General features: G+C 37.2%; 1 protein-coding gene across 4 annotated transcripts in view; it reads left to right on the top strand.

The window, feature by feature from the left end:
• The window catches only part of pde4ca (phosphodiesterase 4C, cAMP-specific a), a 42,112-nt gene that overhangs the window by 432 nt on the left and 17,816 nt on the right, over positions 1–23,864 (top strand). The window contains exon 1 of one of the 4 annotated variants that reach the window (XM_087811004.1): positions 5,888–6,080. The exons of 2 other annotated variants lie outside the window; for them this stretch is intronic. In XM_087811004.1, coding sequence (XP_087667130.1) covers positions 6,007–6,080 — 74 coding nt within the window. In that variant the 5' untranslated portion in view covers positions 5,888–6,006. Of the gene's footprint in view, positions 1–5,887; positions 6,081–12,628; positions 13,343–23,864 lie in introns of those variants that run through there. One more of the 4 variants, XM_087811002.1, reaches the window with a different exon arrangement.

Genomic DNA, 23,864 nt, shown 5'->3' with positions numbered 1-23,864 from the left:
CAATCTGTCAGCAGCCTCCCGCTGACAGCCCATGTAACCAGATATTTCCTACAGATTACAGGATGTTGACTTAGTTTCCCCGAGGTTATTGTTCTCTCGCTCCTGTTTGCCGATCGAACAGCTGGTCGCAGCTGTTTAAATTCTCACAAGAACGGAGTCAAAAAACCTTAGATGAATAATTGAAGGGTGACAATGTCATGGCGTCGCACATGTGACGCTTTGAACCGAAATCGACCTCTTTGGCTTGAAAACTAAACAAACGGAGCCTCACATGTGTTCGGGTGAATAAGATCTTTAAAGAAACCGCTTCTTTTTTTTCTTTTTTTCCGCCGCTGGTGAGCCTGCTGGTTCCTCGTAAGAAGAGCTTATTGTGGAAACTATAAAAACCCAATTTTACACAACGTCTTTGTCAATGTTTACTGTCCATGTGTATACAGTTGGCAGAGTGACTCTGGACTGTTACGAGGTGCAAGTGATCTGATGCCAGCTTTTCAAAGGTAGAGTAGGCGTGTAGCGTGTGCCTAAACATTGTCGTCCTGAGACACGCGTGTGTGGTTTTTTTTTTAGCAGGGCCTCGATGTGACACTGCAGTTGATAAACTTCTTGTTTATTATTCTGCCGCTGCGGACACTTACCTCCTCCGAGGTTTATTCCATGTTTATAGTTGGAACAGCCAACGGAAGAAGAGAGATTATAACTTTCATATAACTTTTATAGAAGTAGTACTAGGACACAGATATTGCCTTAACAACCATTAGACTCACCTGCACGTGTGTCAAGAGTACTAAGTACTAACACTCTTTACTAAGAGTGGTCATTAAGTTTCATTAGTCTAAAAGTGATTTTTTACAAGTTTGAATTGTATTTAAATATAAACAAGCAAGACCATATGACTAAGGACTGCTGCTGTTCATTTTAATCTTTTAGCTTCTACGATAAAACTTTAAGTTCATTTTAAAATGCATTCCAAACAATAGGCATGCATTAAACTGCCTCAAATAACAATTTCACTTTTAGATTTATACAAAATGTGTCCAGTTGGTTGTTATATTTTGGATTATTAATCAATTAATGTACTAAAAAAAGTGTTATATTTGTACATAAATCTCTTTACATTTAGTTTTGTAGTAATAAAATAAAAATCCTCAGACCATGTGTAATTGTGATGACTAATCATGATATCAATACACACTAAAATAATCTTGACTGTCGCTATTATCGTGGAGCCCTTAAAGCGATGTTAGTTTCAGTTGTAGTTCAGGATCTGTCTCTTGTACTACTAGATCAGTAGAATAATAATTCTAAAAATGATTAGGGGTGTACATTGATATATATTATATACAATACAGGGACACCTATATCATATATTGCAATACTGTAGGAATAAGAATATATTTGTAGTATTGTCGAGTACTTGACTCTGGGTGTTATGAATTTACAGACCACATGACTCTCGGTGAAGTCGTAACTGCTTTCATTTGTTTTAAAACAAAAAAAAGAAACACAAGCTTTGAAGGTCTGGAGTCGACTGTATCCTCTCGTCCTTGGTCATCGCCGGGATCTTGCAGGATTTTATTGTTCCATTAGACTGGCCATCTAGCGGCCGGAAACTTTATTGCAACACAAAAAAGATTAAACGCTGTGAAGATCTTATTGTAAATGAAAAAATAATCAAATTTTTTATTTTTATTTAAACACACTTCATTGAAATGTAAAAAAAAAAAGAACTGTGAAACAAATAAAATATTATAGTAATAATAATAATTGCTTAAGTGCTGTCAAATATCCATACAGAAGTAAAAATAAACACCATGATACATCGCTGTATCAATTTCGTCTTTTTCAATTTTAAACAAATAACTGAAACAATGTTATAACCTTCAATTAAAACTATATCAGACAACGTTAATGTAAGTGTAGTAAGTGTTAGTAAGTGTTGAATATCACACTTTGACACTATTTTCTCTTCTACACTGAAGGGATCCCTGTACCATTTGACGATGTTGGGTCGAGACTCTAGAGTCAATCGAGCGTCCTTGTTCTGTCCAGGGTGTCCCTTCGGCCAAAATGTCTACCAAACCATCTGCACAGAGTTGCCGTGCACCTCGATTGGCTCCTTTAGAGGCGGCGGCTTCGCTCTGAGCCCCTGGATTACTGACCTCCACCTCTAATATCTTAGGGAGAGTCCAGAATCCCTTCCAGGGAAAATCATTTTGGATTTTTTTTTCATTCACTAACCAAAGCTTCTGGCCACAGATGGCAGGAATAAACATCAGATCGACCGGTATATCAGGATATTTGCCTTTCGGCTCAGCTCTTTTTTTTAACCACGTGACATACATCACACGCTAGATCCAGGCAACGACTTTTCTGATATCAACTCTCTATATTCTCTATATTAGCGACCCTAAAACAATAATATTTGACAAAGTAATTTGACATCAAACTCATGATGAAGTTGTTTTTTCAGAGATTGTATTTTTGTTTAATAAAGTCACATTTTCTGTGTTTTTGCTGTTTCTAAATGTGAGCAACAGCAGTTAAAGACCATACAAGTTAATGCAATTTATTTTATCGACAAATCGCCTGAATTTTTTATAAAAAATATTGAATAATATATGATATAATATTGAATTTAATATAAATAACTTTAAACTTAAACTTTTAAATTAAGCGGCTAATCTAAGAGGCTAAGCAAAGCTGCACGTTTGTTGGATTCAGAATGAGGATTACTGTGACCAGTGACAAGAGTGTGTCATTAATAATAGATTAGATTAGATTAGATGGACTTAATTAACAGTGACATCGTATCCATTAACTTTATTGCATTTCCTCTCTGTGTGATGTCAGTTGGGGAACCACGCCGTTCACTGTGAACATGCTTCTTGTCGCATATTTTGAGGAGGTCAGACCGTTGCAAGTGTCCCTCTGAATGGTATGTTCCATGTCTCATAATGTCAAGAGTTTAGATAAATGGATGGAGAAGAGTTATTGCAGGATGCCTGGTCAGGAGGAGGAATTAAACAAACTGAAAATCCAGTGGAAAATAAATGTCCTGAGGAACTTAAATTTAGAACAAACCCGCCAAGAATCTTCTCTCAGTGTCGGCTTTGATAAAGATTCTGTTTCCATTTCAGTGACACTTGTTAATGTTCCTTTTTCAAGTGATTTTCATCGAGAATTCTCAAATAAACGAAACTCGCTATTAAACCACTTCTCCAGCGACATGATTTTAGATCTGAAAAGATGAGTCTGTCAGTCATGCATGCAGTGCATTATGGGACATGGTGAACAGCTTTATTTATGGGCATTGAAGATGAAATGAAGTCGCTAGTAATGTGTACATTTCACAACAGTGGATTCATAATAACATATTTGTCATAGCATGAATTTAAGTCTATTAATGATCATTTATACTGACCATGTAGTCGGTTAAAATAGGTATTTAATTTGGTTCAAATCAAAGATCATAAATGTTTCTTTTCTTTTTAATAAATGTGGGATTCAGGTTCACTGGTACGTCACTAACACATCTTATCTTTTATCTAAATATTTCAGTTAGCTTACCTTGTGTACAGTTCAATATTGACTCGCCACCTGTATAATTGCTCTGTCCAAGTATTGGAAGAGTATATTCAATTTGTCACGATGAGCTTGTTAGCATAAGACCCAGAGGCATTTAAAAATGCTGATTATCCGACATCTTTTACCTTTCAGGTTATTATCCACGCAAGTCCTGAACTCTAAATTTGGGATGCATTGTTTGTTGTTTTCGGGGACTCAGGGAAACGGATATTGCTGACAGGCTTTGGCAGTTCAACATATGACCTGCATGTGAAATGATCACATTTGAATTGAGATTGAACAGAAAAAAAAAAGTTTTGAGTGAAACAGGAAATTGTTTTAACTTTGTTTGTATGCACGTCAAGAAAGTTATTGGAACAATACAATCCGAGGAGTTACAGGCTTCCTGAATAGCGTGATCCTGTTAATTGTTGTGATCCTGAAGGTTTTTTTGGGGTATTTTTCCAATGGATTTAGAATGCAGGAAACATTTGGTTTACATGCTTGTGTTATACTATTAGTTCAACCATTAGTGAGACAGTTTTGCTGGATACCTAGCAATTATTATAGGTTCTCCCTCAATCCATGGTACATAGACTGACCCATGACGTCGGAATACTGGAAATAAAATAATAAATAATGACAGATAATGATACCCAATATAAAATAACAATGAGCTACACACACCCTTAAACTTTAAGGAACATTTAATACTCATATCTATCCTTTTGTCATCATTTACTTTAAACATTTTTGTTTTCTTTTTCGCCAATTTCTTTCCTTGTTTGTGTAGAACCAAGTCTATTCCAAAAAAAGTACTACTAATAGTCCATAATAAACCCCAAAAACCAACAGAATGAGATGAGGGACTAAGTAAAGGAACTTTTTGTTGCTGAAATTGCTTCATAATGTATCAAAAATGCTCAAAAAATGTCCCTAACTATCTTTATATAAATACGCTAGAGGTAAGTGTTACTCAAAAAGGTTTATAAATATCAACTCACATCAGTATTAGCAGAACAGCTCAGTGGAAATTAGTGCTAACATCACCACTCATGGGGTAATGTTTGTTTTTATGGCTAACAATATTGGTAAGCCACAAATTAAACGCTTGTGATGACTAGAGCAAACTTAGAAATTTGCCAACATTAGAAGAAATCTTAAAAAAAGGACTTCAGGAGACTTCAGAGTTCATGAGGAGAAATCTGTTATGAACAAATAAAGTGAAACCATCATCGTATATTATGAGAATAGTTAAATAATAGGTTCATAGAAGCTAGTTTCGTTTGTAGACTTTTTGGTTTGATATGATTTGGAAGTTTTTCTAGGTAATCAATTTGACTCACCATAAACCGGTTCATAGCGGTTCTCTTTGTTTTTTTGTAGTAGATTCCGGTGCGTATTTACAAAGAACAAATCTGCACACATTCATCAAACCAACTGGATCGTGGCGTGAGCACAGAACTCAATATTAACCAGAAAAGTGAGTCACCATTAAAAAAAAAAAGTATTGAAATATTGATTGACAACTGTGCAGCTGTGCCCGGGAGGCAGAGCGCTATCGTGAACACATTGTCGAGGAAAAACAATCCCAACGCCGTACTTTTTGTTTCAAACTAGCCGTGGTAATAAGCGTGTTTCGCTCGCTCCTGCATCACAACAAAAAAGTCTCGGTTTCCTGTGATAAACTGTCATTCAGTGTCATCTCTCTGTCCCGTTGCACCCTTGCCCCGGTTGGCTCCCTCTCTTTGGTCTCGCTCGTCCATTCAGCACCCCACCCCTTCTCTCTCTCTCTCTCTCTCTCTCTCCCTCTAAAAAAAGATAGCGTTGTTTGTTGTTTTAAGCGGCGGGTTTGGTCCCACCACTCTCAGGAGAGAAGGGGAACAGAGAGCGCACATCGTTTATGGCCTGCTGACCGGGACTGGATGGGACGGCCCACTCCTGGGAGCATCTGAAGGGATTCTAACACTTAAACTCCTGCATCCTGGCCGAGGCATCTCCACGGACATCTCTCTCTCTCTCTCTCTCTGTGTCAACTTTGTTGGACCCGAAAAGAAGAAGAAGCGTTGTTTGAGGACTAAGTGGTTTTTGGAAGCTTGTTGATGTTGGCCCGAGCTCAAGAGAGAAGGAATTAAATGACCGCCGACAGTCGACACCATTCTCAAATTGGTTGTAATAGGAGCTAACCGGTGTCAGGGAGATGATGATGAACTTTTGCTGCCGCGGCCGTGGACTCTCCAGCTTCTGAGGCGGCTCTACGAAGTGATACATATCTTTTGATGATCAGGACCAGGACTGGAGTACAGAGAGATAACTGAAATTTAATTCACTTTAGATTCCACGAGAGCATGTGGCGTTTTAGGTGACAGTAGTTTCCTTCGACTTCTGGCCCCTGAGCTTCTTCTTCTTTTGAACTTTACTGAGCGTAAAACTCGCGACAAAATGATGAACAAAGACTCACGATTCTCCAGAAAGACTCACGGTAACTTCTCCACTCGCAGGCACTCTTGCATCGGGTATGTATCAGCGTGCGGAGCTAATGCTTAATGTGTGTGAGGCTACACCAATCCAAACGTTTAGCTTGAATTCTCCTGTGTCTGAAGAAGTGTGTGTTTGTGTCTGAGTGTGTTTTTCGGCGTCACATTCGGAGCCTGCGGGCGCCTCGTGGATCGATAACTCTTCGCCGATGTTCCTCCTTTGAGCTTTCGTGGCCCCGCAGGCGTGCCGACATGTTGAGCGCGGTGTGACCGTCATGTGACTCAGAACTTTTTTTTTTTAGGGGGGGGGGGTTTCATAAAAGCGCCGAAGATGATGGCGATAGCGGACGAGACGATCTCGTAATATATCAGGGAACCATTGTTGAGTGTTCTTTTTGTGGTTTCGTCCTTAATCGCCGCAGCGTTTTTCAACATTTTGTTACACTCAAAAAAGTGATATTATTAATGCTAAATCTGTGGTCATGGGATCCCCTCAGGATCCAGTGTTATGTAACATTACTCACATTTAAACACCAACTGAGCAAAATCTGCACACAAGGAACTTTGTCTCATTTAATTTTAGGCGGAAAGAAAAAAAACCCAACAATTAGTCCATTTAGAGAAAGCCCTGGAAATCTGCTTATCAGGATCATTATAGTTGTTCGCAGGGCAGCTAACTATCGACACTGGGCATAAGACATGTGCCTTGCCGGTGTCATCCAAGCTCCTCCAGCGGTGAGTCTGTTTGAATCATATGAGGAGATCAAAGATGAAGATTTAAACCACAGACAGAAATATAGATGTGAACAGGGGAGGAGAATAAGGAGAATAAGCCTCTGTTCTTGGTACCTGCTTCTTTTTTTTTTCTAGCTTCTCATTGTTCAGGAAAACAAGTATTAAATCAAACTTAATCCTATAAATCCCTTTTTTAAGAAAGTGTAAAAATTGACTTGAGTTTCAATTTGTCCAAACTGAAGGAGTATTATAGCCTTATAATATTTACTAGTCATATTTTCCGTCACTCTCGCTCATCCTCCGCCTTTGTGCAGATGCGTAAACAAGAAAGTCCTTGTGGTACTTTTACAATAGAGCGAGTCAGTGTCGTACCAACAGTACCGGGGGAACCATTTATCTGTCCCTTTGGCGTCACTGCTGCAACACCAGACTCAGTGCCTGCCCTGACACGTGTTCAAAAATGGATCTACAGTTCCCTGGAAGGCTGGTTTTGAATCGGCCTCACTCGGACAACTCTTTATTTGGGTCTCCCAGCTGGGTTTAGAGTTTAGAGTTTTGCTGGGACTGTGTCGATACAAGATCTCCAGAAACAACTGTCAATAATTGATCATTTTTAACACTTAACCTAGTATTTTTGGGGGATTTTCTTGGAGGACGCATTAAGTCAAAGGTAGCATGTTGGTGTACTGTAGAGGTTTATGCTGAGTCTCATATCAAGAAGGTCATATGTTCGATTCCAGCTTGAAGAAACTCTTGGATCTGGTACCCCTGTCTTTTGCCCCAAGTAGCCAAGACTTCTCTGTATAATTGCTTGTAATCGATAATATCTTGTCCTTGTCTGAAACACTAGCATCGAAAAATAACTTGTGCCAGATTCGTCCCACTTGAGTTTTTATAATCGCACAAGAGCAACGAGCCTGGACTTTCATTAAGTTGATGCTAACAAAATACTCGAGGCCTATAGATCAGGGGTCCCCAACCAGCAGGGACTGGTTAAAGTGACGGCATTATTGTTAAGGACCGACCCTCGGACAAAAATGAATACCATGACCAGCAAATCACCCCCCAAATAATGCTGAATCAGCAGGAGTGCCTGGCCTCAGTTTAAACTTGAGCGAATCATATCGAGAGTCACAGGCTAATGTAACCGCAGAGAAACAAGGGACACAAATGAACACAGTATTGTACCATTAAACTCATCAGGTGGTTTGGGGCAGTTTTAGTTCCATGAAGCCTAATATTTGGAAGAAAGTTGAGTTTTGCCGAAGACGAAATGAAAGAAAGAAGTCAAAGTTTGATCTTGTAATCTGCAACTTATTGACCATTGACGTGGATGAATGTAATTAAAACATTCTAGTAGATCTTTTTAGTAGAACTTTTAAAGATGTCACTGTTTAAGATAAGATAAGGAACAGAGATTATGGATGTTCATAATTATATAGAGACTTTGTTTAAGAGTTAAACGGATGTCGAAGAGATCATTAAGATAGACCCAGCCTTAGAGAATTAATTGTTATTTTTCTAAATAAACAATGAGTTTTGTCTGATACATAGACTCCTAAAAGATGTTGGGGTGTATTTCGGGAACGGTTTCGGGGCGACAGACGCCGCTATCAGCCGTGATCAGGTTGGTGGACGTTAGCCGAGTCATATGTTTCGAAGACTCTTAACAAATGCTAATCTTCACACACCACTTAACCTCAGAATTAACCACCTGAGATTAACTTTTTTTTATTATTGTGTGTGTCTCATCTTATTTTTATAATCCTGCGTGTACAACCATCTGAGCCTGCAGGACAGCTTAATGTAAAGATGGCCGCCTCCGTAAATAAACAAGAAACGGACACAATGGTAAAACCCACTGGCAAAATAGAGATTATTCACGAGAGAGAAAAAAAAAAAGGGGGGGTGGGGGGGGACGGAGAAAAAAAGTTCAGACCTGAGGGTGGAGAAGTCCTGATAGAGCATGAGTGGCGAGAGATAGCGGCGCTTGGAAGAGATAAGTCAAGGAGGAGTTTATTAGGAGGCTAAAGTTTCGGTAATGAAGAGGAAGTGGTGACAAGCGGTCAAACAGAAGACGACACGACATGTCAGGTTAGGTCAAGTTACCACAAAAGGTTAACAGTGTCGGTGTCAGAGGTGCCCCTCACACACAAACACACACACACACACACACACAAGCGGATCAGTCAATAGGGCCTGTGTGACTGTGGCTGGCAGGCGGCCGTGTGCGTCACTGCTGTACTCCATGTTTTCAGCATGACTGATTCCCCCAATCGCCCGCAGAGCCTCATTGATCGCTAAAGACAGCGGCAGCCTATGCCACTGCTGCTCCACATGTATTTCAAACAAGCGGCTTTGATGTAAATCTCACCATCACGTGGATTCAAAGTTCTGAGGGGGGTAAAAAAAAAATAAAACAACCACAAGTTTCTAATCATTCTGTCCGTAGATGTTGGCTACACGCTATTCATGTTTGTCCCTCAGGTGAAGATCGTTCACAGCAGCATGTTTACGGCTGCAGAAAACAAATAAAAACATATCTTTTTTTAAGTATTACTGTCTTAAAAAAGGGTTTGGAGAGGAGCGCCTGCACGCTCTCATTGCGGCCACTAGAGGGAGGAAATGACTGAATAATGCAAATCAATGGCAGAAATGATAGATTATGTTACTTGTTAATTTATAGTCTAGAAAATGTCACGTTGTAAGTGTGATGTGTGTAAGTAAGTAAGTAAGTAATTTTTATTTGTATAGCGCAGACCAGGCGCTTAAACAATCAAAACAATACTCAATAAAGTATATATTTAAAGGTGAAGATAAAACTGATAACACAACAGGAGTTCCAGAAAATCAAGCAAAAGCCTGAACAAATAGAAACGTCTTAAGATGTTTCTTAAAAGAGTCAGTAGATCCATCAGTTTTTTTTTTTCAATAGGTTTTTATTGTGTAACAACATTTGTGATCATGATGTTTAATCTTAATAAGCGGTTTATCTTCTTTTTTTATATTATATTTATAATGAATAATTACAATAATTATATAGGTACTTAGGGAGGGTTAAAATGCTGATAAAAGTAAAAAAAAAAAGAAAAAAGATATTATTAGATTTAATAATGAAAAGCACAATTTTCCAAGTGGAAACTCTCTCTCCGCATGTGTCTGTAAAGGTCTGTCAGGAACACAATTCCCAAATCCATGGAGCCTCACACGCTGTCGTCATGCTAGCAGATGGCAGGATAATGAATCACGAGCCGACACCGAGCCTTTTACTACGGTACATGCTGTCACACGTTTGACATCACGTAGACATGGTTATAAATAGTGGACGAGCCCTCATGTTCCCCCACATCGTAGATCTTCATCACAAAATTCCTAAAAATCATCATAGTTCACTTAATACAGTCATAAATGGTGATTTATTTTATCTTTTAATCACGTCAATCACTTTTTTTATTTCTTACTTTACTGTTTCTATTTCTGAATTGACTTTTTCAGGTTGAAAACAAGGGTCTGTCATCGTAATATACATGTTTTCTGATGTGTTAAACTACAGCACTTTTGATAAACCTGTTTTTTTGCTTTTATTTTATAACGATTTAAATGAAAAAACAGCAATATTTATATTTAAATCGATAAATTACTTTGTAAAGACGTTTTCTTTATTAAAAAACAATGATGTATTACAATGAAAAAATATATCTCGAGGTGAGATTAAAAAAAAGAGATAAATAAAATCAACTAATTACAGATCATGATCAATTCATATCTTGACATGACTATTGATTTGACCAACATTCCTTCTAGTAGGAGGAGGTTTTTTTGAAGTTATTATTTGACGTTGGATGAGGTTTATTTTATCATAACACAAAAAAGAAGAAATGGAAAAAGAAAAGTGGAAACTTGTTTACTTGTAAGCCTAAATTATTGAATTATTCTTGATTATTTATGCAGTATTGTATTGTATATTATTGAAATTGAGCCAAATTGAATATAGACAATCTTATGGTCGACCATCAGATTCAATCAAGGCTCTGACAAACACAACAAGATGTTTCCTGAGGCAGCAGGACTTTCTATTAACCCTTTATTGACGACTCAGCCTGGAAATCGTCCTCAGAGATGAAGAGATTGCGTCGACATATCAGGATGTGACGGCAGTTCTAGCAGAAACTGAGCAGATCCAAACACTGGACGTCCGCTCCCCTGCGAAGATCTGACGCAGATGTATCCAACATACTTCTGCTCTCGGCGTGAGCGTGTGTTCACACAGCTCTGTGAGAAGCATGTCATGCTAATACAACCCACATGCTGGACCAGTGAAAAGTCAACCATTCGCCTCCAAGCACAACAGAACCCAGAAGTCCTACCATCACTTCATCTTGGCGTGACTTCACATTTATACACCGTTCCTCGCCGGAGGGGGTGTCCGGTCCGGTTTGGAGATTCATCTTCTCCACATTACCTTAGATGGTGGTTTGTTATCTGTCGTGATGCACAAACCCTGTTGCTAAATTGAGATTTTATTAAACAATAATAAGGTGAAGAAACTGTTCTTATGCGTTTGATAATATCATTTAAACTGTCAAACAAAACTGTGTTTTTTCATCTTTTGCCTCATTTTGTTTTCAAATTTTTAAAATCCATATTATTATAACTATGTTACATAATATTTATTTAATATTAAGTATATATTTATGGTAACAAGCAATATATATAATTTTCTCATTATATCATATTTGTATCGTTTAATTCTACTACTCATAACGACTTTTAAATGTATTTTTATTTTACTTTCATGGCTCTTCTCTCCCTTTTTCCTTCATCCCGAAAAAACTATTTATCTTGATGACACTGCGCCATATCACTTACTTACTTTGACAACTTATTAAAAGTTACATTATTATTTATAAAAATTTATTTATTCTCTGTCAGAAAGGTTTTTTTAATGCAGATCATTCACCCACATATGAGCTGACATTTTCACCAAAAGAAAGCAAACGCTAACTCTCATTCACTCAGCAGAATCCTTAAAAGAACCACACTCAGGCATCTAAAGGAGCTGTTTAGAACCAATGTTTTGACATGTCATTAATACAATTATGAATTATGAATGATAAAAAAAAACTTATTTTTGTCTATACTCATGGGAATTGATGCATTTTGATTATTATACCGACATTATCCAACTTGAAACTGATTATTTTTAGACTTTTTAGGAACAAATAGTTTAATAAATATACATATTTTAGAATGTTTTTTATATTCCGGCTGAGTGTGACAGTTTGACACTTTGATTTTCTGCCTTGATAATCTTGCGACTGTTTATTTGTGGTACTTTTTGTTCTTTTTTGAGTAAATAATCTAGGGTTGGTTGAAACAATTTAATTTCAGTGTCATTTCAGTACTAAAACTAAATTCGATTCTCTAAACTTGACTCTTCAGACGCTCAAACGCAACTTTAAACTACTGTACAGTTGCTCACATTGAAGATGCAAAGGTACAAGTGTAGCTTTTTTCATGGTTGCTCAGACATTTTCTAGACACTCGTGCCTCTTTGCTTTGGTTTGTTTATTAGCCGTGGATTCATGAGCCTCATCAAGCTCCTGTCAAACATTTCCTGTTTGACTTTTTTTTTTTTTTTTCGTACGAAGCTCAAGAGAAGCTCGACCTTCTTGGGTTTCATATTTACTTTTCACATTTCTGTTCTTCAAAAATACATCGCCCCCGGGCCGCTCCTGACCTCGCATGCTGAGAGTGTGTGTGTGTGTGTGTGACAGCAGCGGATTATAGAAACTCTGACAAAAGTGTGTATTCAAGTCTAGAAAGACATTATGGTTCAGGCCAAGGGAAGAAACTCGGTGCTGGCTCTGATCCCGCCCCCCTCTATCTTAGCTCTGACCTCACTGTTTGAAACTTGTTCCCTCCCGTGCGTGATTCCGCACGCACACACACACACACTCGGGTCACATACCAACACACATACCCTGCTGCCCGCACACAAACACGTCACACAGTTCCGTGCACATTCTGCGGGGTGCTCCGACGAAAGAAAAAAAGAAAAAAAAAAAGAAAAGCAGCTTCTTGTGACAGACTGCAGCAGCCCGACTGGACGGAGATTCCCAAGGAAGCCACCAAGGAAAAGGGGGAGCAGTCGCTTAGATCCGGACCTTTGCAGGACCATCAAAGTGGACCGGATCGATCACCCCGAGGGAGTCCGGACCGGACCATGCACCTCTTCGTCTGCTCCTACACCCGAGTGGACCCCAGAGGTAATGAGAACCCCTCGGAAGCCTTGGAGCGCCGGACAGCACGACAGAGCGACCAGGAAGCGGAGCAGGCGCTGCAGGGATGAGAGCGTCCGAACGCTGAGGCGAACCAAGAGAGGCAGAGCAGCCGAGCGCCCCAGAAGAGGAGGGTGAGGAGCCCAGAGTAGGCTAAAGAAAGATGAGTGTGCCCACCAACTGTGGGTTCTGTTTCGAGCGGAGTATCACTGTGCGGAGTGGGAACATTTGGGGATCACCATGCGCTGTCAACAGGCCTATTGACATCATACAGAGGCGCAGGCGGTAATTAAGAGCCTTTAATTCTTTATCACTCGATCTTTTGTTGCTCGCCGTCGTCGACCTGCACACGCCACACTAAAGTTTCACCACATTTCATGATGAGGTGCCCTTTGTATCTTTATTATCATCATAGATTAGACAGAAATGACACTTTAGGGTGTAATAATAACAGGAAGTGTTGTGGTTTGTTTCACTACTAAATCAATACAAATATATATTTTGTCTCCTTTAGGTTCGTCCTCACAAACTTGTCCTCACAGTTTAATCGAATACTTTGATTTTATGTGTCTTTAAATGCAATTCGGTCCGCGAGCAGTCGGGCCGACGCTCTTAGTAGGAGAAAATTGAGAACTGTATCACTTTCACAAACAGCCCCTGATTCATATTCTTCTTTTATTTATTTATTTATTTATATATATATATATATTTTTTTATTTAACTAAAGATTCTGGCCTCATCTACTAGTCCCTTAATTACGTTTTAATTACATTCTATGGTTGTTGTCCATCAATAGTCAATAACAAAATAGTAATGAATACCTTTAATTGAAACAAAACGGCTTGAAAAATATTGAAAATTCAAATGATCAACAAGTCATTTTTATTGAAACAACAACAAAAGCATCATAAAGAAAAATCGACCACAACATAATTTAACCTTTTTTAATGATAAGTTATGAGCAGTTATGAAAGTTAAGATGAAATGCTGATTTAATATATTCAATTGTTCTGGTTGACTTGATACATGAATGTACATTTTTGAGTTCTTTATAAGCCAAACAATTATGTTAAAACTCTTTATCTGATACATATTGAGTAAAACCTTTTGAACTAATATTGAAATAAAGTAGAAGAGGATTGAGGAATGTTTGTGTGGTTCTCGACCATATCTAAAATAAAGAAGAGCTTAATTAAAGTAGAACTTAATAATAATTCATCACTGAGTTATGTTTTCAGTGGTTGTTTTAATTTAACAACACGTTACATTAAAGTTAATTTGGTTCTCATAAATAACACATCAGTCACAACTGACAACTAATAATGACCAACCGAGAGTGTGAAAGTTTCTGGCTACAGCTTAAAGGCCCAATCTGTAGTATTTAAATTGTGTTTTTGGCTCCCCCTGTGTCGGAATAGTGAAGCTACAAAGTTGTTATTCATTTTGTCAAAATGTTACATAGTGCTGCTTTAACACATACCATATGTGCCACAGTTTAAATAATCAGAGGCATAGAGCATCTCCACAGGCTTTATGTTGAACAAAAAAATAATAGTAGAATAATGTAGCAGAGGGTTATTCGGAAATAATATGAACCTTTTCCGATGGAACAATTCCGAACTTGTCCTAACAAAGCATGTTTATTCTTATTAACAGTTACTCATCTTTATCACCTCCTCTGTGAGCTAACTTCATCTCAAACACATTTCTCAAGATGCCAGCTTTGGTCAGAAAACAACAGTGGAGTCAGGAAGCACCAGTGTGAGCTCCTGGGAAGCGGCGAGGTCGAGTGCAGGAGGAGCCGCCGCACATGAACCGAGCTGCTGCCCATTTTAGGAATCTATAAATATCTCATATCTAAGAAGTTGACACTTCTAAATAAAACGTTGAATCTGTGCCAACGGAGTCCTACATTGCGACACAAACAATAAACAACATGTTAAAGCGCCTTTTAAAGGGATCAACAAACGACAACCTATTTGTTGATCACTTTAAATAAATGAATCTTCGTAAGATTTTTTCTTTTTTTGACAAAAAGACACCAGATGCAAGTTGTCGACCGGTGCCGGCGCCGGGAGTTAACGCTCGATTCTGGCCGTCAACGGTTAAGGATCCGCTCCTTAAAAGGAGGCGAGACATGGATGCGCGTCTTTGAACGCGATAGAGTTAAAAAAGATGCAAAAGGAAACATCTGCTCTACGTATACAGAACGTCTCAGTCCATGATCCCGGGCTGAGGCTCCTGATCTTCTTTTCACCCGCCGGCGGTTATTGGCTTTTCCCTGCCTTTGCTAAGAGCAACACCTGCTTTATCTTAAAGAGACCGATAAGAAGATTCCGACGTCAAAACTCTGTGTATTGGCTTTGAAACGCTCCGTTCCTATATTCTTCCTTTATTACATTTTATAAACCAGAAATCAGCCTTAAGGCTCTGTAAGTTGTCTTTAATTTCACCTTATTGACTAGCGGGGATCAACGTTGAGCCGGGTTGAATTGCCACGATATTTTATCCAGATGTTTATGATCCAGAAAGTTTCAATCCTCGGAGCTTTGCTTATTTGTTTCCTGCGTCAGTATGAGGTCACTCTGCTTATGTCCTTTTTTTTCAGTTACATCATCGCTATTATTCAACTTGGCAGCCGAGTGAGTTGAGCTCAGTCCTCATTAGTCCATAATATATTTTCATAAAATCCTTCGAAACATTTGGAACCAGTCAACTCCGTTGTAATGGCTCCGAAATGTTGTTATTTATATTGACTGATAATTGTGTGATGCATGTGTTGTTGAAACTGCCATTGGTTCTCTCTGTACTAGCCATTATGGAAATGAATGCAAGCACCATCTCTTGATGTTTTTTCTCTTTTTATATGTAGTTGTTCTCTGCTCTGAGACATCAATCCTTCTCACAGTTTGAAAATAGTTCAGAAGATATTTCAATGACACTTTCAGGTGATAAGATTGTGAAGGTTACTTTGTTACTAACTGCTGCCAAACTCTGACCTAAACTAGCTAGAAATATTGACTTTATAAAACCCAGCATATATTTATATCACTTGAACAACTCTTGTGACTGTGGTGACAAAATATCTTTTTGTTCTTTTAAGACGATTGAGCTTCGAGGACTGCTGATATAGATAGATAGATAAAACTGGTGGTTAAGACTCAAATATTCCCAGGCCAAATTGTTTTGCTTCATTTAATGCATTTTTTCCTATTAAAGAAATAGAAATAGGCTCTTTGTCAGGGGTTCTCCTTGTTTTTTTGTTATTTAATATATTGTTTTTATTCCTGATGTTTGCAGTTGAACCCTTTAATGTACTAAGTATTAAAAGTATCAGTCAATATATATATATTTTTTATTCACTCACTTCACGATCCAAGTGAAGCTGTGGTGTTTTTCCAACAGAACCCAAAAATTAAAATTGCTACTCCACGTTATATCGGAGTAACATGGAATGAAAAATATATATAATGCATATTATTTACATACAATAATATCTGATTGGAAAAAGACGAGGCATCTGGAAACTGTCAGCCAAAATGAACAATTTTGAGATTCACAATTGGAGATTTTTATTTAATTAAAAATAACTAATTTGGTGCTCCACTGGGATTAAATATCAATTCAAATAACAAACAAAATGAAGATGAAAAATCACCTCAAAGACCTTTAGTACAAACACTATAATAATGTTAATTTTACCTTGATTCAGCCACTTTTTTTGTTGTTTATTAAAGATTTTACACACTTGGTCAAATAATAATGATAATAATAATAAAAATATAAATTATACTGTTGAAACGTTATTATAAATTGCCACTCAACAATAAATTAAATCCCTGAACTTCTCATAAGAACAGCATATGTCCAGTATAAAGACAGAAATAAAGAAATATAATTTCTTTCATGAAGACTTGATCAGGTACTTTTTTCTTTCTTGACTGGTCTTGATGCTAACAGTTGATCAAGAAGTGTTTGCGTCACAATTTTTAATGTTGTGGACATTAAAAAAAAGTCTGATAATTGGTTTTATTCAAACAGTGGTAACAGGAAGTGAAAGTGGTGCGGGGGTCTCTGCCCGTGACGATTATTCTCGGTCAGTTAAAGAGCAGTTTAATGAATTTACAACTAGTCCTGAACTTACTCAAGCTGCTAAGAATAATACATTAATCAAACAAGTTCGACCAACAACGTAGTTCTTCTGAGATTATTTCAAACAGCTTTTAAGTTAAAAGCCAAAGTTTCACTTTGCGTGCGTTGAGGTTTCAAGTTGCTTCTCCAGTATGACTTCCATCATCACGACCCGAGACCCCGGGGGCCAAGTTTTTAAGTCGAGCGGTTATTACACGCCGCGCTGTGACAGCCAGGAGGGATGGAAAAAGATTGCTTGTAAATGAGCGACTGACAGCAAATATAAGCACGAGCTTTGTTTGCGGGGCTGGAAGAGGGAGTGTGATTTATTCCTGCCGTAATTGCATGTGAATTAAGAGCTCGGCGAAAGAAGACAGCTCTGGCAGGATGGCTGCGAGTGAAGGAACTCAGGTTGGCTCGTGGAGGTGAACGTCTTCTTAGACTCTCTGCTGGAGGGGAAGGAGATGTGATCTTCAAACTTATCCTTCCAGATATAAAAGTAGCTGTTTTTATTCTATTATGAAACTGCTGAATAGGGTCAGTTTTGATAAATGCTTTTGAGTGTAAAGTTGCAGAACATAAATCATCTTCAGAAACGCTTCAGTCATTTGCCATCCACCTGGCATAATTCTTCCAGGCCTGGCACATGCTGCCGAGTTGGAGTCGCATGATAAATGCGTCTGGAAGTGTTTCCAGAGCTTAAATCGCCAGTGGCTTTATAATGTCGGTCTGGCCAACTGGAGGGGTGGGGGGGTGGAGGGGGGGCATCATTGATCATCATGCATCTGCAGCTCAGACACTTCTCTGGCTCTCTGGTTCTTCACGGTGATCCCGGGTTTGGTCGTCACTCCGCGAGGGTTCACTCGTGAGCTCCACCGAACCCCTGATGAGGTTTCCAGGCGCTTGGTTATTTCTGCTTTTTTTTTCTCTGACCGCGACGGAATAATTGCAAAGTTTTGTAATCGACTGGTTTTATTGCATCAGGAAATTACATTTATGGTTAATTTACAATTACATTTTTCGCCACATTTAAGAGAATGTGAGAGAAAGACTCGAGACAGAACCTGTTTGGCTTGTATGTTAAATTCGTTTTATCCATGTTTTGGACCTTTTTACCTTTTTTATACTACCTTAACCTTTCTCTTTCTAAACTGTATTTTGTTTTTTTAGCCACATAATTATTTCCAGTTGTAAAATATATTTTTATTCCAGAATATGACCACATTCATCTTATGTGTAAATTAAGCTTTATTTATCTTTCCAAACTGTGGTGAGTTATTTTCATATTCCGGCTTAAGTTAATTCCATGATTATCATGAAACCAGTTCTTGTAAAATATGGTTATTATCCATGTATTATGTATAAAGTGTAAGAACCAAGCATTTCTTTATAACGTTTCTTTATAATGAAATGAGAATAAAGGATAACAATACATTTGATTAGTGGATCTACATTGAGTATAATTTGTGACTTGAAATATATCTTAAATTATAGTCACAGTTGTAAAAAAAAAGTTAGAGAGTTAGATTATTAAACATTTATGTCATAATGTCTTTAATGTTTCGCATCGTGGGTCAGAGAGGACCACAATTTCATTTATGTTGTATGTCTTAATACATATTTGACAATAAAAGAACTTGACTTGACTTTTAATAAGGAAATATAAATTACATTTTTTGAATCAAAAGTTTTTGTTCAAAAATTCTGAATGTTACCTCTGCGGATCTTATAGTATATATTATACATTAAGCTTTAAAAAATAAAGTGTATACAATAAATTAATATTTAAGAAAGAAAGTTATTTAAAAGGCATGTAAGTAGTCGTGTGCTTGAGCCAGAACTTTGGGGCTTAACCAGGGATTGTGCATGAATGACCAATATTGTGTGTACAATCTTTAACAGGTATTATATTTTTTTTAACAAAGATATAATTTGAACGTTTTTTAGAGCTTGGAGCCTGTTAAACTTTCTAAAAAAAAGCCCTAAATGTTGGACCTCGAAAGTTTTTGACTGCAACAAAAAAAATAATAAATTTAAATAAAGAAAAAGTGTTTCACGAGATCTAACAAATAACAACAAAATATTGATAATTAATCATAATCATAGAAACAAAAAATACTCCAATGTCTTTTTCGCACCACAATCCTTGCAGCCATTTTTCCAGTTACGCATACACAACAAATGATTCTATGTGTATATCTATATCAGATTTATGCATATGTTCACCACTGAAAGACACACTTTTATGTGATAAAACCCTGTGTTATACATTAAGCTTTAAAAAATAAAGTGTATACAATAAATTAATATTTAAGAAAGAAAGTTATTTAAAAGGCATGTAAGTAGTCGTGTGCTTGAGCCAGAACTTTGGGGCTTAACCAGGGATTGTGCATGAATGACCAATATTGTGTGTACAATCTTTAACAGGTATTATATTTTTTTTAACAAAGATATAATTTGAACGTTTTTTAGAGCTTGGAGCCTGTTAAACTTTCTAAAAAAAAGCCCTAAATGTTGGACCTCGAAAGTTTTTGACTGCAACAAAAAAAATAATAAATTTAAATAAAGAAAAAGTGTTTCACGAGATCTAACAAATAACAACAAAATATTGATAATTAATCATAATCATAGAAACAAAAAATACTCCAATGTCTTTTTCGCACCACAATCCTTGCAGCCATTTTTCCAGTTACGCATACACAACAAATGATTCTATGTGTATATCTATATCAGATTTATGCATATGTTCACCACTGAAAGACACACTTTTATGTGATAAAACCCTGTGTTTCAACTTAAAACCAGATTACATCGTAACCCTCTGCATGTGTGACCCGTGATCTTTCATATCTACAGATCTAAACATAAACGGACATTGAAATATCTGACAATATATTTGCTACATTTTGACATATTCTTGTGGTTAAATTTATTTTTTTTGGGGGGGAAGGATTGTGTTTCACTTGTGTTCGGCCAGCGGCTGTCAAAGTGAAGTTCCTCGCCTGCTCTGAGTGAATCCTACAGGCTGATCAAATTCTGACACTTTTATAGACCCGCCGGTGATTTATGTCTGCGCTCACCTCTGGACCCTCCATTCTTCTCCCTTCTCTGCTTTCCTTGGTGAGCTACACGATCCCCACGATAACAGTCCGAGGGGAGTCAGTGTGTGTGTGTGTGTGTGTGTAACTAATGACAAAACATCCCACTCAGCCTTCAAACTGTTTTCCAAAAGTTATTTCAAGTCATAACATTTATCTGAAGCTGGACATACCTCCGACCCACTGTGCACCTAAACAATGGCGCTCACTGTACAATGTACACCGTGTACAATGTATAGGATGTCCTTTTACTCGCTCGACAGTTTGTTTTTCCTGCCCGCAATGTTCACCCAGGGAGAGACAAAAGAGCAGGAGTCACGACAAACCCAGGAAAAAAAGCAAAAAGTTTCTCAACTATTTTTCAGCGCAATAATAAAAGTCCTGGAATGTTTGACGCTGATAAGACACACTTTGGATTTCGAGGAAACACAATTGAAAATTTTAACTTTGAGCGTCAACAGTTTTTGGGTCATGTGCCGGCTTAGAAGAACAAATACTGTTTCTGGTGCAGAAAAATGTTAAAATTGTTGATTATATTCAATATATCAAGATTATCTCTGTATTAGTTCGACCATCAAATGCATTTCCGTCGACACTTGTTGACCTGGAAAATATTCTTTATTCCTGATCTTCTCTTAAACACTGGTGTCTTTATAAGTCACGATATTTATACGAACATTATTTTCTCTTGATTTAAGAGATTAACCATTCAACAGAGGCCACATTAAATGTCTTAGCCTTGAGTTTAGAAATATTTAAATAAGAAAAAAAAAAGTGAATTGTTGTAAATTAGGATATTAACATAATTATATATCATTTATATATATATTTTATTTATCAAAAAGATGAAACGAAAAAATGGTTTTAAAATCACTTTATTTTTCAAAAATATTTAATGAATTTTCTGTCACTTGAGGGAGAAGAAATAAAAAAAAAAGAACCAAATAAAGGAAAGTAAATGAAATTAAATAATTCAAAGAGTACAGGACAATTAAGAATACAGAACAAAATAACATTAGTTGTTAGTTTGGTGTCAAAAACATTGTCTATATGATCAGCACCTGATCATGTTATATTGCATGAAGTTCTTGAGAGCGGCTTGAAAAAAAACAACGAAAAATTGACGGCTGTGACAAATGGTGTCAGAGGTAGGATCAGGCTTTTTGAAGTTAGGAGAAACGTGAGCAGCTGTTTTCTCAATGATGAGCTTCTGATGATCTGGTGTCGAGTCCTTCAGTTCTAGGGATGGTTGTTCTTTATAAACTAGAAATGGTGTCAAAGGTGGGATGCTTTTACAAAGTGTCAAATCTAGAGCCTTGGATTTTGATTTTATTCTTCTCTGCGGGACAAATCCATTTCGGACTTTCAGAGTCGACTCACAAAATAATCTTTTCAAATGGAGCCACAGTGGACGAAGTGTATTGCACACGACACGCCCTTCTCCAGTGCACACGCAGCAATGTTTTTGTCACTTTCTGGGACATTGTGTAAACCTCTCTTCATTTCCTGGACGCGCGACCATAATCACTACTATACCTTCGCTTTAATCCGAGGCTTCATGGCTCTGTGGTGCAGCCACGCTCCGACAGTCGCTCCGAATCCTGCTAAATACACACTGCAACACAAAGACTCGCGTTGTTTAGAGTTGAGTCTTATGTCGCTCTTCCTTGTTGTGTTTTGTCATTTAAGTTCCATAATAAGGACATAAACAAGAAAACTACACATACATAGAAACCAAAAATTGTCTCTGTTTTGGCCTCAAAATCGGTTATTTGTTGACGCACTCTTGAAGGTAAATGTTAATACATCAAACCTCAAACATAAGCAGGTTTAATATAATAGAAACTGTTATAATGTGTTTAAGCAAATGCTTTTTTTATTCAGCAGAAGCAGCTCAACCTTAACCTGAAAGCAGGTCAAATATTTCTTATTATTTATTTATTATTTACTTTATTATTAATTATTAAACAATTTCCCGAAGGAGACCTCCTGAGGGATCAATAAAGTTTTACCTTACCTTACCTTATTGACCTTAAATAAATTCCATGTTATATATTTTTTAACGCAATAATATAAATGTATAATGTTTAAACATATTTATAATAATAATAATAATAATGTTGTTTTTTTTCCACTTAGCCACTGCAAATACAGCAATTTTTCATAAAAAATAATCAAAATAAAATAAGTACAAGAACAAAGAGAAATAAAGAGAAAGAACAAGATGATACAATCTAAGTCTAAAGGTAAACAACATTGATCAAAGAAAAATAACAAAGACAAAGGATACAAAGACTAACGTAGAACAGAACATCATGATACTTTTACTGTTTTTTAATGTTGATAAAGTGGATTTAGTCAATATCCAAAAGGGGGGACATTTTTTGTGCCGTAAAAAAAATATTTCCAAGTGTATTTGAATGTAATTGAAACTTTAATTGAATTTTAAAAACGTTTTTTATAGATATTTTTTTTATATTTGTATTTCTTTAGTAAATGATCACAACAAATTCAAGGAGGACACTAAGAGATGCACAGAAACACAGCTGACATCCCATTATCTCATCATTATAACAAGCATCATATTACATCGTCGTGACATTATTACGAGTCACTGCAAGAGAGAGAGACGGTCGTATAAAAAGACATTTGATTATCAACACTTTATGGTAGAAAGTGAATCAACAATGCCTTATTATGAATCCGCCAAATAAAGTCTTGAAGTATAATCACTGTTACATCTGATAGCGAGCAAGAAAATTGAGCATCTGCTTTTCCAAAACCACACCAACTGAAACGGTGACATAAGGTGGACAGAGAATTTGAAAAAAAGCAACTGCTGGGCAGTGACAATACTCCACTGTGGCTCTTGGATCCAGTCCACCGAGCTCCCTCAAGTGTCACTAATGCCAGCTCTGCTGTAGAAAGGCTCCTGGGAAGGATGAATGATGGTTCAGGTGACAGTTTGCCCTGGTTTACAGACCCGGCTTTTCTCCCTCGCTCTGCCCTGCAGCCTCTTTATTTTAGAGCTCCTTCGGATGGGATTGACGCTGCTATGACACGGCGTGACGCAGGCAGGGTGTCGGGTATCAGGGCCACTGACAGGTTACCATCAATCACGTTTTACCAGCCGCCACTTAAATAACAAATGCTGTAACAAGCCACGTTTCCAGAGTTTTCTCAAGTAAAGGGCCTATGTTGTCCAGGAATGTTCCTCAATGCAGCATGACTGGACGAGTATTCAAATGGTGTCGGGCGTAAAATCAATCAAAAATGTGTTTTTAATGTATTTTTTTATGACCTTACAAGTAATAAAAAGGTGAAATGTGATATTGTCAGACTAAACCTTGATTTAAATAATATAGTCCCAGCTCACATTCTATATTTTTCATGATTTAGAAAGAGATCTTTTATTTTAATTGTTTTATATTGTTTTTATATCAATGCTTATTAGTATATAATTAATAGTATTCCTTATCTGCTATAAATGCTAATTTCTAGTCATATTTATTTTAAAGATTTTCGACTTGTATGTAGTATAAATAAGTCCCTCTTTCAAATTAAGAATTCTTTAGGAA

The sequence above is a fragment of the Callionymus lyra genome, chromosome 16, assembly GCF_982586985.1.
Source record: "Callionymus lyra chromosome 16, fCalLyr1.hap1.1, whole genome shotgun sequence".
Classification (NCBI taxonomy): Eukaryota; Metazoa; Chordata; class Actinopteri; order Syngnathiformes; family Callionymidae; genus Callionymus; species Callionymus lyra.
This window is presented reverse-complemented; position numbering and strand designations above follow the sequence as displayed.